The 15,047-nt window shown below is 40.6% G+C and overlaps 2 protein-coding genes across 18 annotated transcripts in view; one reads left to right on the top strand and one right to left on the bottom strand.

Annotated features, from left to right (window-relative positions):
- Positions 1–5,762, top strand: part of ANGPTL2 (angiopoietin like 2) — a 29,017-nt gene extending 23,255 nt beyond the window's left edge. Inside the window, exons 3-5 of the mRNA XM_083597022.1 lie at positions 1,272–1,465; positions 2,828–3,098; positions 4,133–5,762. Coding sequence (XP_083453148.1) covers positions 1,272–1,465; positions 2,828–3,098; positions 4,133–4,332 — 665 coding nt within the window. The 3' untranslated portion in view covers positions 4,333–5,762. The remainder of the gene's footprint in view (positions 1–1,271; positions 1,466–2,827; positions 3,099–4,132) is intronic.
- The window catches only part of RALGPS1 (Ral GEF with PH domain and SH3 binding motif 1), a 218,704-nt gene that overhangs the window by 111,228 nt on the left and 92,429 nt on the right, over positions 1–15,047 (bottom strand). The window lies entirely within an intron of this gene.

Raw genomic sequence — 15,047 nt, 5'->3', positions numbered from 1 at the left:
CCAAACAATTCCTGCTCAAAGTTCAGAAGAGAAACAAGCAAACACACAAACAGGATGCCAAACAGGCAAACTAGACTTTTTAAAAAAAAAACCTCACTTGGGATGGCCAATAAATAGCAGAGCATCTAATTTATCTTCATACTTCTAAACTGGGTTATCTGTGTTTGGGCATCTCGGTAACCTAAATGGGTTGGGGTGGTGAAGGTAGGGAGGGTGAGAAAATATCTCTACAGATAATAGAACCCAAACATTTGCAGAAAAATATCGAAGTCTGAAAAATACCTCCTGCATCCCAACCCAAACTTCTAAAACTGACCCGTCAGGATTGTTAGTGTGCACTTCCCTAATTCTGCCAGGGAGTACCTCTCAGCAGGAGAAGGCTCATACAGATTATAGCTCTATGCACACAGAGGATGTGAAATGATGTTGCTTAAGTCAACGTAAGAGGACAATCTGTTGATTGATTTATCCTTCTGGTGGTGAAGATGCTTGTCCATTCCTGCAGAAAGGACTACAACGAGAGAGAAACTTTTACTATTGAAGGGATATTCAGGATTGAGTGGGATTCAACTTTTGGGTACAGACCACACAACACCTGTTCTCAGAGCCAATTCTCCCCACCCAAGAAGCTGTTTAGCAATGAAGAGGCAACATCTCATATTGATACAACTGCTTTCAGTAATAAGAACTTCCCCATCCTCCCATGCAGAATGGATTGTGCTGTTTCACATTTTATAATCAGTCAATTGCTGACTACAGCATTTTAATGAACAAAATGCTTTAGAGGACCACAGCAACCAAGGCTAATTAAATATATCCCAAGCTGACAGATCAAAAGACTAGCATGGTTTTACTCAATATGTCATGCGTTCTATTCTGTGGTTGCACAGACAGGCATACTTAATAGTCTGAAAAGCACATTATAGACTGTCAACATATAAACAAATAAAGGACTCTCAGCAACAGAATGTCATATTGCTCCAATCTGGCTCACTATAGGATACTGCATCTTCTCCTACACCTATGTAATCTAAACTGATTTTCAATGGAACTTTAATTATTTTATGAAGTACGGTTTTCTAGAACAATTGTTTTTCAGTCCACATTGCATAGAAATATGGATGCTCAGTCTGGTGAACTAATTACCTCTGTGTATGACTGTGTATGAAACAGCACAAAGAAAGAAAAATTCAATTCTAATCTGGAAGTGAAAACAAATTGGAAATATGTGCAACTGTGTTTGTTATGGACATGTTTCTTTTTTCAACAAGGTCCTTGGAGAGACTGCCTGCAAGCTTTAGAAGATGGTCATGACACCAGTTCCATATATCTTGTGAAACCTGAAAATACAAACCGATTGATGCAGGTCTGGTGTGATCAACGGCAAGATCCTGGTGGCTGGACAGTCATTCAGAGACGTTTGGATGGATCTGTCAACTTTTTCAGGAACTGGGAGACTTACAAGGTTAGGACAAACAACTGTGAGTTTTTATTCTAAGAAACATTATTTGAATTCATGTTTCAGTCTTTCCAACAATAATTTACCTGAAGTAGTTAGGGCACTTGATTACATCCATGACAGAAGGAGGAGTACCTGAACTATTTAAAATGTCGCTGTCAAAGGCAGCAAAACACGGACCAATTCTCCCTGGGCCTCTTAATCATATAGTTTCAGCTGGACTTCAACAATATTCTCCTAGGAATTTGGTATCTTGAGTGTTATCGATAAATAATAAGGCGGGGACAACCATCAGAAAGAAAGATTTGGTTTTTAAAAAGGATTAGAATGTACAAGGAAACAAGAAACCACACAATTTGAAGTATTGGCAGTATTTAAGTCAAAAGAGGCGGTCTGCAGATAGGGACTGCAGATGGGTTGATTAAAGTCAAAGTGAAGAATGGAGTTGAAATGAAGGTGAAGGAGTCTGGTAACATAACTTAAAGGCACGCAATCAAGACCATGAAAGATCTGTAGTAGTAAGCTGCTTACTGCTTTTTGCATGTGCTCTAAGTATTTATGGAAAGGCTAATTTATATGGAAAAGGAAAAGATAAGAAGTTCCAATCCTATAATTCTATTTGGGTTGGACTGCAGGGAGCAGCAAAAAGGTCCTTTGTGCCTGATAATAGCTTTCCAGAAAAAGTGCAAGGGCAAGCCATCCATTGCAGAACTTGGTTTGAGGTCCAAGACCCTTGAGGGCTCAAACACATAGTTTAATATAAGGATAAGCTCAGAGACACAATTCACACCTTATTCTAATGGCTGGTTCCCTGAGACTTTTTCTGATGTCACTCCAGTAGAGAATAATGTCAGTGTGTGAGTGAGCATCTTGGAGCCCTGTCTTTGGTGCAAATGACATGGTTCCTTGCCTCCCAAACTTTATCCCCCTTTCGTGGCAGGACAATTTTTGGGAGGAAAAGAACAACAGTATTGGCCCTACACATTGGGTTCCAAGATATACACACCACCAGGCAACCTGGGAATAAGCCATCGGAAATAAGACTCCCATGATATAAAGATGAAGTGTGAAGTGTGCTTAGATTTTCATGGACCAAAAGAGGGAGGAATCTTCTTTGACTATTTTTTTAACTAACATAGAAAGAAGCAGCAGGGCATGAATTCAAAGAGGTAGGCACACATCCACAGGAAGCCAGCGATCTACTTAGTTTGGAAAATGACCCACAGTTCAGAGCCAGATGGTGATTTTCAGATTGTCAGCCCAGAAACATCACAATCTCACTGCAGCTAAGTACACTGTATGAGTGTTACAAAAGATCAATGCCAAGTGCTAATTCATATTTTCTTTTTTATTTTCTTTCTTCTACAGCAAGGATTCGGTAATATCGATGGAGAGTACTGGTTGGGCTTAGAAAATATTTATTGGCTGACAAATCAAGGCAACTACAAATTGTTAATAACCATGGAAGACTGGTCAGGCCGGAAAGTGTTTGCTGAATATGCCAGTTTCCGACTTGAGCCAGAAAGTGAATACTACAAGTTGCGACTGGGCCGATACAACGGCAATGCTGGAGACTCTTTCACATGGCACAATGGGAAGCAATTCACTACACTGGACAGAGACCATGATGTATACACAGGTACTAAAAATTAAAATGAGCTATGAACTCTATGTGAAGGCACATAAAAATGTATATGAAAACATTTTATTTTTATATATTAAAAAAAATGAAAAAATATATTATTCTGGATGTCAGGAACATACCAAATGTACAACTACAGATATAAGTTCTTAACCAAATCCTTGTCTGGAGTTCCCAGGCATTCTGCAAGCAGTCCATCTGACATGCTTCTATATTTCTAGAAGTAGCAAAATAGGCAGGAAAGTGGGTGAGACAAAACAGCCAAAAGGAACTGAGGGTAGAGCAGGCATGGCAGGATAGGTAACAGCCTGGAGACCTATCCAGATATTATACTGCCTAAGATGCTCAAGCCAGAGATGGGCAGACTTCAGGCTTGCAGGATCTATTTTGTTTTTATTGGAAACCCTGGGGCCCACCAAGCAAACCCTAGTGAGAAAAGACATACACTTAGAATTAAAGAACTGTGAGCCCAGGAATTTGTTCTGCGTCATTGAAACTGGATGGCACTCACAGTCCTTCCACACAAGAATCCCAAAGCTTGACTCTCCCAAGCTTCCTTCATTTCAGCAATATAACTGGGGTGGCGGAGTCATTTCACTTCTCTATTGTTAAACAACTGGGAGTAAGAAAGCTTTGTCAATTACCTAGAGATCTACAAGCAGATCAAGATCTACCTTCTGTCCACTCCTAATTTAGGCTTCCTAGAAGCTTGCTAAGTAGTTCCAGTAGCCAGTCAGGTTGCAACATACCAACAAGCAACTGGTGGAGCTGATGCACTTGAAACTGTCAAGGGCAGAAAAGCCCAACCAGGGAATACAAGCCACACACCAAGGAGCCCCAGTTTTTGACTTGACTTTGTAGTGAACCATATCTGTAGTTGCCACCAATCTTGCCTCCTCTGCCAAGTTCTCTGCATGTCCTGAGGTTTTGTTCTGAAGAGAGACAGAAGCATCAAGAACCTTGCAAATGGAAAAGCACAAAATTTAACTCATCCATTTATTCATAGAGTGATATTCTCATTTCTATTACAGGTAACTGTGCTCATTACCAGAAAGGGGGATGGTGGTACAATGCATGTGCACACTCGAATCTCAATGGTGTTTGGTACAGAGGAGGACACTACCGAAGTCGATACCAAGATGGTGTCTATTGGGCTGAGTTCCGTGGAGGCTCATACTCACTGAAGAAGGTTATCATGATGATCAGACCTAATCCCAACACATTCCACTGAAAGGAACTTCTCAAGCCTTTTATATAACAGTTTTGTGTGCTATCCAGAACACATCTTTGCACCAGCAAAGAATGTAATATATTGTACATGGACTGCTATTAATCAGAGGACTTGTATATTGTATTTTCCAAGAATCGTTCCAGAACCAAAATAACAAGATTTTAAGAATGTCACCACAAAATGATTTTTTCCTTTTTTCTTAAGAGGTTTTTTTTAAAGAGTTATCAGGTAAAACGGACTGTAGATAAGCTGAGATGCTAAAAATACTGCCACATCATCTGAATATTTTTGTATGTTTTATATATTCTCAAATACTGGACATATTAAAAACTGTACAGCAAGACTTTTAAAAATAATAAATTCATTTGACACAGGAAATAATATCCTTTGAAACTATGTAGCCAGTACAGGTATATTAGATTGTTCCTAATTTAAACTTCTTTAGATATTGAGAGAGCGTAGTGTCTGCTTTGAAGCGTCCACACTGTGCCCAGCACAAATAGAATCCCCTATTCTTCTTGGGTCTCAAAGCACTCTTAGAACTTAACAATGAATCATTTTGTACAGGACAAACAGTCCTGGTTGTTATATTCACTATTAATGCACTAGGCATTATCCATAACTGACCACACAGCTATATTTCTCATAAACAAAACAGTTTCAGCATTTTTCGGTTAAACATCTGGTCATTTTAGAAGCATCTTAGATGTTACTTGTTCACTGTATACTTTTGTAACCAACACTAATACGTTTGCACCTAAATGATAGCTTATTGGTTTCAAGTTATTTTGTACCATTAGAGTCATTACCTGCTCTGTAGTCATTGCAACAACAAGAAGAACTATCCAATTTTGCAGGCAAATGATGGATATAGATATAGAACTTATTTAAATGCCCTTGGACATGAGATTGTGACCTTTGAGAGAGAATATGTGAAATTTAAAAACTGTATTTGCCATATTTCACTATTATTGCCAAGTATACATATTGAAAGGTGATTATGCAATTATATTTATAAATAAAGTCCATGGCAGAAACTTGAATTCAAGTATTCTGCTGAGGTAAGTTTCCAGAATAGATTATTTTATCACATGTTGCATTATAACATCCTTCCCAAACCTGGTGCCCTCCAGATGTTTTGGATCACAATTCCCATCACTCCTAACCATTGCCCATGCTAGCTGGAGCTGAGAGCTAGACTCAGAACATCTGAAGGGCACCAGTTGAATAAGGCTGCGTTATAGGAACAGTGAAAATCATACATTTAAAAACTCTTATTACCTCATTATTTCTTTCCTAACATACAATGTGTGTCAAAAGTTTGGAGTGTGATGTAGCATGTCTTGTATATAAATCAAAGTAGGGATTTTAATATATTATCTGATTATCCTTGTAATGATGCAAATGTGTAATAAAAGCAACAAATGCTATTTTGATGTACCTAGATTTCATTCTTATACTATCATTATTTATTTACGAAACACCTTAGAAACAGGCTGATCAAATGTGGTTTCTTGAAGGATCTGAATATAACAAACAGAGAACAAGAGTTGAAGGGTAGATGATCTGACGTTCCCATAATTGTAATAAATAATAATGATAATAATGATAATGATAATAATAATAATAATAATAATAATAATAATAATAATGTATTTGTGGGAGGAAGGCTATTGGTTGGTTTTTTGTTTTGCTTTTGTTATGTATTTTGTGTTCTCATTTTGTATTTTTATGCTGAGAAGTACCCGGTCATCTTTGGATGTAGGGCAGTATACAAACAACAACAACTTGGAGTTGCAAAGCGGAAGGGACAAAGGTAAAAAAGAGGGATGGTAATAATAGGTTTAGCACTGGTATCTCTGTGTATTCTGAGGAGTAGCATTTAGAAACAGAAAGTGTTACCTATATAGATGAAGACGGCCATGGAGAAATTTGAAAGGGTGAAAAACAAGTGAAGAAACAGAGAGCTAATGAAGAGAATGGCACACGGGAGTCAATTGATCTGAACAACGAGTAGAAGATATCAAACAACTGATAGCAGTAGAGAGACTTAAAGAGCAGAAGCAAGAAAGCCATCAAAGAATAAAATTATATATTCACGATGCAAACATTTTGGTAGAATCTGTAGAAAGTTAAGAGTGAATACTGGATACATTAATCAACTAAAATGACAAAACTTGGTAAGATCCAAAACATAGAAAGAAAACAAACCAGAAAGTACTTCAAGATTCTAAAAGGATACAACAAACAGCAACATCATTATGACAGAAGAGTGCATGGAAGAATGATTGACAGTAGAAAAGTGGAACAAAATGTTGGATGGAGTCAAGAGTGAGTGACAGATTGTGTGTCTGTTGGAAATTTTAGTGAATATTAGAATAGTGAGAGATAAAGGAAGAATGAGATGAGAGCAATACAGCATATGGGGGGGGGGAAGACTGAGAATAGCTGTTAGGTCAGGAAATTAAAATCCTAAAAAATCTCTATATAAAAAGAATATTTGTTCAGGGTGTTACGCTCCTTAAATATGTGTTCATGTTTTTAACTGTCTATATTCTGGTCTGGATGGATTCTACAGATAATATAGTTTATCCCACATGTCTAGTGTAAATGTACTTGAGTAAGATTATAAAGGGATTATAAAGGCTGCTCTCTTCAAGTCAGTAGGTGGCAAGAGATGGGATTTTAAGGGAAGTCTAGGCTCAATGAAGTAGCTAAGGAACTGACCTGATGACTTCCAAGGGACACGGGCCTTGTAGGAACCTGGGGAGCATTACAACAATCAAGAACAAGATAAAGTTATTAATTAATTAATTAAATTTATATAACTTCCTTCATCCAAGGTTCACAGCGAAGTTTACAGTATAAAGTTATATTGAAAGTGCTAGAGTTAAGTTTGTGTGTGTCCATCAGGAACTGAGTATAGCACAAGGATGAGCAGAAGAAGAATCTGAAGAAGTGTGCATGCACACGAAAGCTCATACCAAGAACTAACTTAGTTGGTCTTTAAGGTGCTACTGGAAGAAAAAAATTTTTTTGTTTTGACTATGGCAGACCAACACGGCTACCTATCTGTAAGAAGAAGATTTGAAAGGGAGAACAGACATACCTTGGCATTATTTTGGTAGAAGTGCCAAAACAAAACAAGATACCTACAAATACCAATTCTTTCTAGTGTTCTTCATGCTGCTCATGATCTTGTTCATCTCCCCAATATCTGCAGTGCTTGTGGGAATAAGCACACCCAAACAAAAATATGCAAACACAAAGGGATTCAGACTCATCTACACCAGTTTTTATCCATACATAGAATATACACTGCAAAACATACTACAGGTATAGGCTCAATATATGTGCATAGCAGAGAATTAATTGTATAGTATTATATAATCAGTTTGAACACAGCAGAAGCAGAATTCTTCTGAAGATTAAACCTATAGGCACATGTGAAACTATAGGCAACAAAGCATTCTGGGAACATCACAATTAGAGGCAATACCTTGAAGGGCACGTGTATTTAATGGAATATTTTACCACTGCATTTTATTGGAGGGTGTTGGACAACAAGCTCTAATTGCCCATTAGTTTGGGGCATATTGTCCTTCTGCGGTTTGAATCAAGTTCGCCTCCTCCTAACATCTCTGAGTCCCCTGTTATATGCTTGTTATTTACTACTCAAGGCAAAGAACCATCTGCCCAAGTTGCTGAAAGAATCAGAGCAACTGCTACTGAATCCTGTCTTGTGGAAAGAGGCTTGAGCCAACAGGCAGCTATCTGAAATCCCCTTTCTTTTTGTCCCCCCTTTTCAAACCGTATAATCTTGACTTGCCCCTTCCCTTATATTAGCCAAAGTCCAGTTTTTCACCTCTGCTCCAAGTGCAACTTCTTTTAATGAGAAAATATTTGGGTTGTAAGGGGTTGTCTTCATTTAATTGATTACAAATGTGTAAGCTGAACCATGACACAAAGAAACATAAACAGCTTAAGAACAGCACAATATGCAATGGAATGAGCAATTAAAAGACAGGGAAACTAATAATTGGATATGACAGAGAATAAACGTTAGAAGGAAAGGTCGCAAAGCTGAAATGTACATACGCAGGGCTTCTGGCAAGAGACAACTCGGGTCAGTGGAATAAAGCAGTGCTAGTGTCAAGCCCCTACAATTTTAAAAGACTAAAGGGACAATCACCTATGTGGTGGGTAGATGACCTAGAACTAACAGTAGGGCTTATGATGTGGATGCAGCAAACAAACAACAGAGAATGCTGGAAAGAACTTGAAGTGGCATATATTCAAAGATGGATGTGAGACGCTGTAAAATAAAAGAAGAAGCTGTCTGGGAGAGGTGGTTGCAGCTCCATTATATTACTGGTGAAAAGGATGGGGACCAGGTGTGTTGCAGATATCAGTACGACATTACAGATTTTTATGTACTAAGCTTGGATACTAGAACAATAGGCAGGTAGGATCCTAGAATGCAACAACTGATTAGCCTGCAGGAGCAGACCAATCAGGCTCCAGGAGGGAAGCAGAATCAGCCAATCAGACAGGACTCATTGTGTAAATAATGTATATAAAAGCCTGAGGTTTGTGGGGAAATTCAATCGCTGATTTACAAGCTGCAGTAAAGAGCATGAAATCACTGCAGGATTCCAAGTATATTTCACCAGCGACGAAGGTGAGATCCTGCTGAGCTGTCTGCCGTGCACTGCACACACAATCGCACCGCGCATCCAGGCTACAGCTCTGGGACCCAAGGACCCAGAATGGCAACAGACAACAGCTTCATGCCGTTCGGCCCAGCCTCAGGAGACTGGGAAGGATATGCCACCTGCTTCCAGTCACTGATGCAGCCAAGAAGATGGCGACCTTCTTCAGCGTCTGTAGAGAAGAAACGTTTGAGAAGATTGCCTGAGCTCTCCTCACTCCCGCAAATATTGCTACCGTTCCCTACAACATGATAATGGAACGGCTGAAGGGGCACTTCTTGCCACAGCCCTTGGTGGGAGCATGTCGCAACGCCTTCTACGCAAAGTGGCAGGCCCCCGGAGAAACCATAACCAGGTATGTGACCTCCCTCCACCAGGCTTCCCGGCTCTGCAACTTCACAGAGCTGGAGAACATGCTCCGCGACCGCCTCGTGAGCAGCCTGAGGGATTAGAAGCTGCAGTGGTGCCTCTATGCTAAGAAGGACCTGAAGTTCCAGGTCGCCCTAGAGGAGGCTGTAGCAACTGAAGCCGCTGAGAGGTCAGTGCAAGGATTCCAGTCAAATGCGTCGTCCCAACCAAGGGTCCACCATAAGAACCTCACCAACAACTCAGAATTCAACCGGGAGGACGTGCACCGAGTGAAGCAGTGCACACAAACTGTACGCCCACCACGACAGCCTTGTCCGGAAGAGGGGAACTGTGCAAGCTGTGAGGAGAGCCAAGAGTGGAGGACTTGCCATTTCCACAATGCAGAATGCCGACAATGCAGAAAAGTGGGACACATTGCCTGGGTGTGCTGCGCCCGCCCTGCCCGACGCCTTGCATCAGATGGCTGACCCAAGAGTCCCAGGCCCTATAGTCCAACACGCCAAGGCAACTCAACGGAGATCACAGACTGTCAGGTATACCAGTTGCCTCATTCTAGTGCAGAAAAAAATTACATCGAGGTACAGATAGAGGGAGTCCCATGCCTCATGGAGCTTGATACAGGCTCAACCCTGTCCATAATCTTGGCACGGACATTAAGGAAATTGTGTCCCAGCGGCGGCCCCAACCTTAGGCCAGCCCCATTAACCCTCCAGGACTTCCAAAAACACAAGGTCCCCTCCCCACATTGGGGGTGGGAACCTTCAATGTACAATATCGAGGGTGGAAGCGGCAATTAGACTTGATTGTAGTCAAGGGGCCCTACGTTGGCTTACTGGGGTTGGCGTGGTTTGGGCCACTGGGGCTAGCCATCACTGGGGTGAACCGCACCAGCTCCCACGTGGACGCCATCTGCAAAGAGTTTCCGGAGGTTTTCGACGGGGCATTGGGATGATATACTGCCCCCCCCATTGGCCTACAACTAGACCCCGCCGTACGACTCATCAGGTTCAAGGCCTGCCAGGTCCCGTTCGCCCTTAAACCCCGCATTGACGAGGAATTAGACCGGCTCATGGAGCAAGGAGTGCTCGAGCCGGTGCCTAATGCCCCCCGTGAAACCCCAATCGCCACACCCGCCAAGCCCAAAGGCTCAGTCCGCATCTGTGCAGACTACAAATGTACCATAAACAAGGCCTTTACGGCTCATGCGTAGCCGGTGCCCGTCACAGACACAGAAAGTTATGGGGTCATTCACCATGAGGAGCAGATCAGGTAAGAGTAGCAGAGGTTCATGCTGAAGGGGTTCTGCCCTGCCAAAAGAAGAATCAGTAATGATGTGATGTAATGCACAAACGTGGAATAATTAGAATGGGCAGGTTTTATGGGAAAAGCTTGGTAAGCCCAAGAATTCTTCCCAAGAAAAAAAAGGATGCTGAGGGACACCCCAAAAGCTTTGCCAAACACTCCCTCACTCCTTCCCTCAAAAAGAAATATGAGGTATCCTGAAGTGTGTGATCAGAAGCACAATTATGAATAACTACAATTATTTCACATCACTGTTGCCTGGGAAGGATATGGGTTAAGAGGCTTTGCCAAAGATACAGCAGTGTACAATAACATATCACCTTTTATATTCAGAAGATCCCAAACAACAGAAACAAAAGAAGCTCTGTCTCCTTCATTCAGGCCGATAGAGCAATGTATATCTCCAAGCAACATATGCCAATATGAAAGAAGAGCCTTTTAAATTTGAATCTGGGCGAACCCCTTGGAAGCTTTCTATATTTGCAGGAAAACACTGCCAAAATTTTATTTTTTGCTCAGTCAAAAGATTCCTGTTTTTAGAATAAAAAGTGGACTTGAACATATGGGTAATGTATGCAATATATATTTATATTTATATGCATATACATATGCTTTCTAAAAGTTAAAAAAGCCAGTTTTTAAATTTGAATTTAGTATGGCTTGCAATGAAATCAATTACAAAAGCCCACTACCTTCCTTAGTAACAACAGAAGGAAAATATGCAAAACTCTTGCATATGAGGGGGCAGCAACAAAATATTAACCAAACAGGAATTTTGACTGGCAGAATTACCTTTTGCCACATTTTATAATCCCAATATCTAAAATTCATATGCTGTACATACGTATGAAGTCAAGGTTATCCATGTATTCTGATGGTAAGTATGAGCCAACTCTTACATTCATCTCTCATCTATCTTAACTGTATACAGTATAATAACCTAGAAATGACCTATGATAAGGGCAAGCAAGATAGTATCCACTGGCAATATATAATTGAGGTGGCTGGCCAAAAGAATGAAAACTTATGGGTCTTGGAAAAGGTTCTGGAATCTTTATAAGAAAGTTCTCAAAAGCTGCTGTTTCCTCAAACCACAAAATTGTGCTGCGTTCAACTAAAAATGAACCTCATAACCCTGAATATGAATCTAGTGTTTCCCCTCCCTTCCTTTCTCCTTCCAGCTATAAAAATTACAGGCAGAGAATACCCTAGAAATATGCACAGTTCCTTTGATGTTAATACTACTTCATTAATTCCAGCCCTGTTATTTTTCCATTGCATGCCACCCCAGCTGCAGCAACTACCCAGTTGCACTTCTCTCTCTTGGCAGGCCTTTATAAGATGTGTGTTTTCAAATGTTGAATGAGACGATGCAAAAAGCAAGGTTGTTACACAGCATTAAAAACCACATTTTAAGGGTTGTGAAATATGCTTAGTTTTCTGCATACCACACACATCCTTATTTCTTGGGGTTATGACAGTTAATTGAGTTCACTGAAGCAGAGAAACAAAACAAAATGCACTATTTGCTTTATTGGTACTATGGCAAATACCCATAAGGATAAGAATGAGATCACTAGATCCTGGATATTATTTTTTTAAAATCAGAAACTAGCATGTAATACTAACAAAGCAAAAAAGGAAAAACCACAGCAGGAAAAACCATGGAGACTAGGAATTATAAGCAAAAGGGTAACTGGGTACTTAAGCAAGAACGCAAATGTAAACTGGAAATATGATATGTAGCATTACATATAGCCAAGATATAGGGGTAGGAAAAGCACAGCAGAATATGGTTAAAGGAACAGGGCATTGGCAGGTCTTCTGAACCAAGTAACAGTGGAAAGAGAAATGCTTCTTGTCAAGGAGCACAGCCCTCTTTCCCACTATCCTTCCAATGTCCTTATAAAGGAGTGGGTAGTATAGGATAACCGCCATTCTTTATAGACTTTGCTCATAATTCCTTTTGATGCTTAACATATCCCTTTACCATGAAGACTGACTCATATGAAATTTAAAAACTTTAAGGTCACAAATTAAGCATAATAGTCCCTTGGTATCATCAGTGGAGAAGGAGACTCTGAAAAGAAATATGCAAAACTGACTAATAAGCAGTATGGGCACATGCTTCCTAGCAATCTCCTGCCCATGTACAGTCAACTATTTTCTGAGATAAAAGGAAGAGGGAAAGGGGGGGGGAGCATCTTCCCTCTCACATATTTGATCCACACTTGTCACTGCACTCCAATAATCCCTTGCAACATGACAAATTGCACAGAGCACTTGCAACTGATGAAAGGAATGCCCTCCTAACAAAAAAAATCACCCTTAACTCACCGTTAGGAGACATAACTACAAAAGTGAGTATTATAAAAGTATTTGGGGTTTTTAAAAATGCAGAGAGAGAAGTCATAAAGTAAACACAGAAACATATCTATATATGTATATAATATATATAATGGGGTTGAAGCCAAAGCATGCACAGAACAGCAAAAGCAAAGGATCTTTTCCCTACATTCAAATAGTAGTATTTTATGAGGTCTATGCAAACATGGGAGTCTATGTTGTTTTTACACTGAGTTTCTTTAAACACTTAAGTGAGTTAGAGCTTTGCAAGGAAATATCTGCAACAACCGTTACTACTTTTAATCCAATACACCAGTATCTGCCTCCCACCCTGCCAGTATTTTTCTTTTTTATTGTGGCACTCAATGGTAATCCTATGCAGGATGCAAGTGACATCCTATGCAAGTGGCATCCTATGCAGGAGTCTAACACTCCTGAATAAATACATTCTTCCGCAACATTAAGACATTCATAAGGTTTGTTTCCAGGTAATTCTATAATTTGGATGCTGTATTAGTATGTGTCAGGGAACTGCCATCGGAACTAGAGGAGGAGGCGAGGCTCCACAGCGATGCTGGAGAGGGGCCAAGCAGGGAGAGAGGCAGGTCTCCGGTTGGGGAAGAAAATCAGCGCAACACCAGGGATGGAGTGGGGCCAATGGGGGAAGCAGAGAGCAGGCTCCGGGACTCTTCACTGGACACCAGCGGGGAGAGCACAGGTCCTCCGCTACCCACGCCCTCCCTGCGCAGAAGACTTCCGCGCAGGGAGAGTAGGAGGAGACTGGGCGTCAAACAACTTTTATGTTGGAAAAGGTTTAAGAAACGCCCACTGACGGATTCTGCCAGCGACTGAACAGCCACGGAGTGGATGGCTGTCCAGCGAGAAATGGTTTAACCAGCCAACCTAGCCCAGAGCGGCGGCAACTTACGCACAAGCAACCCCTAAAGCCATTACAGTATGCATGTATTTTTTTTCCTGCTTTTGTCTGAAGAGCTCTCAAAGTAGCTTCCAAACAATTTAAAACAAAAGAAAATGATAAATCAGTAGAAAAACATAGTAAGAACAGCAAAGCAGCAGTAATTAAAACAGAAAATTTAAAAAGCAGAAGGCTTAAATAAAATACCTGGTTAGTTACAAAACAACTAAAAGCATATGAAGCTTGGCACCAAACAAGCCTCCCCGAGGAAGGTATTTCAGGGTCAATATATCACAACTGAAAGGAGCCCAGCCCAATTTGACAATGCCAGCATCTCTTCTATTCTGGTGCCAATGAGAATAGACGGGCCCAAGAAACAGGAAGGAACACTCTGATGTGCTGTTTCCAGAGACTGGTGATGGAAATATTGGAGCAGTTCCGAATGCACTTCCTGATTATAGAGCACTCTGACAGGCTTTGGTGGGCAGGATTAGGCCCACAGATAACCAACCCTTGCTGTAGAACTACCTTAATCTGAGGATACTACTAAAAGATAATAACTCTGAGAAGTGCATTAAGATATAAATTTCTAAGAAACTGATCACAAAGGAAGAATATATTTTGCCTAATTCCAGTCCCTTTACATAAGAATATGTTTACCATTTAAGTCCAATCCCCTCTATTCTTCTGTGGAATCAAGAACAATCAGAGACAGTTGCACCCCATACATTTTTATTCTGAAGAAAACTTGACAGATGAGCATAAAACTCACCATATTTAGGCCAAGCAGGAATTTTCCATCAGCCAGTGGCCTTGGATAAGTTTTCAAGGCACCAATGTAGCAACATCATGAGAGAACCTCTGTGCTAGGATAATAGGCCCATTCTGTAGTGCCTCTTTCACATTCCCTACAGCTCAGACCACAGTGACTTTTTCCTCATCGCATAGCAGAAGTAATGGCCACATTACCACTTGTAAAACTTCTTCACAACACTGGTTAACTGAACCACACTGGTTTAACCTGTGGTTTGGATCTGACATGCCTGGGCTTACTTGTTAGTCAGAAACAG

The sequence above is a fragment of the Podarcis filfolensis genome, assembly GCF_964270895.1.
Source record: "Podarcis filfolensis genome assembly, chromosome: Z".
NCBI lineage: Eukaryota > Metazoa > Chordata > Lepidosauria > Squamata > Lacertidae > Podarcis > Podarcis filfolensis.
Note: the sequence above shows the minus strand (reverse complement) of the source record. Positions and strands in the feature narration are given on the sequence as shown.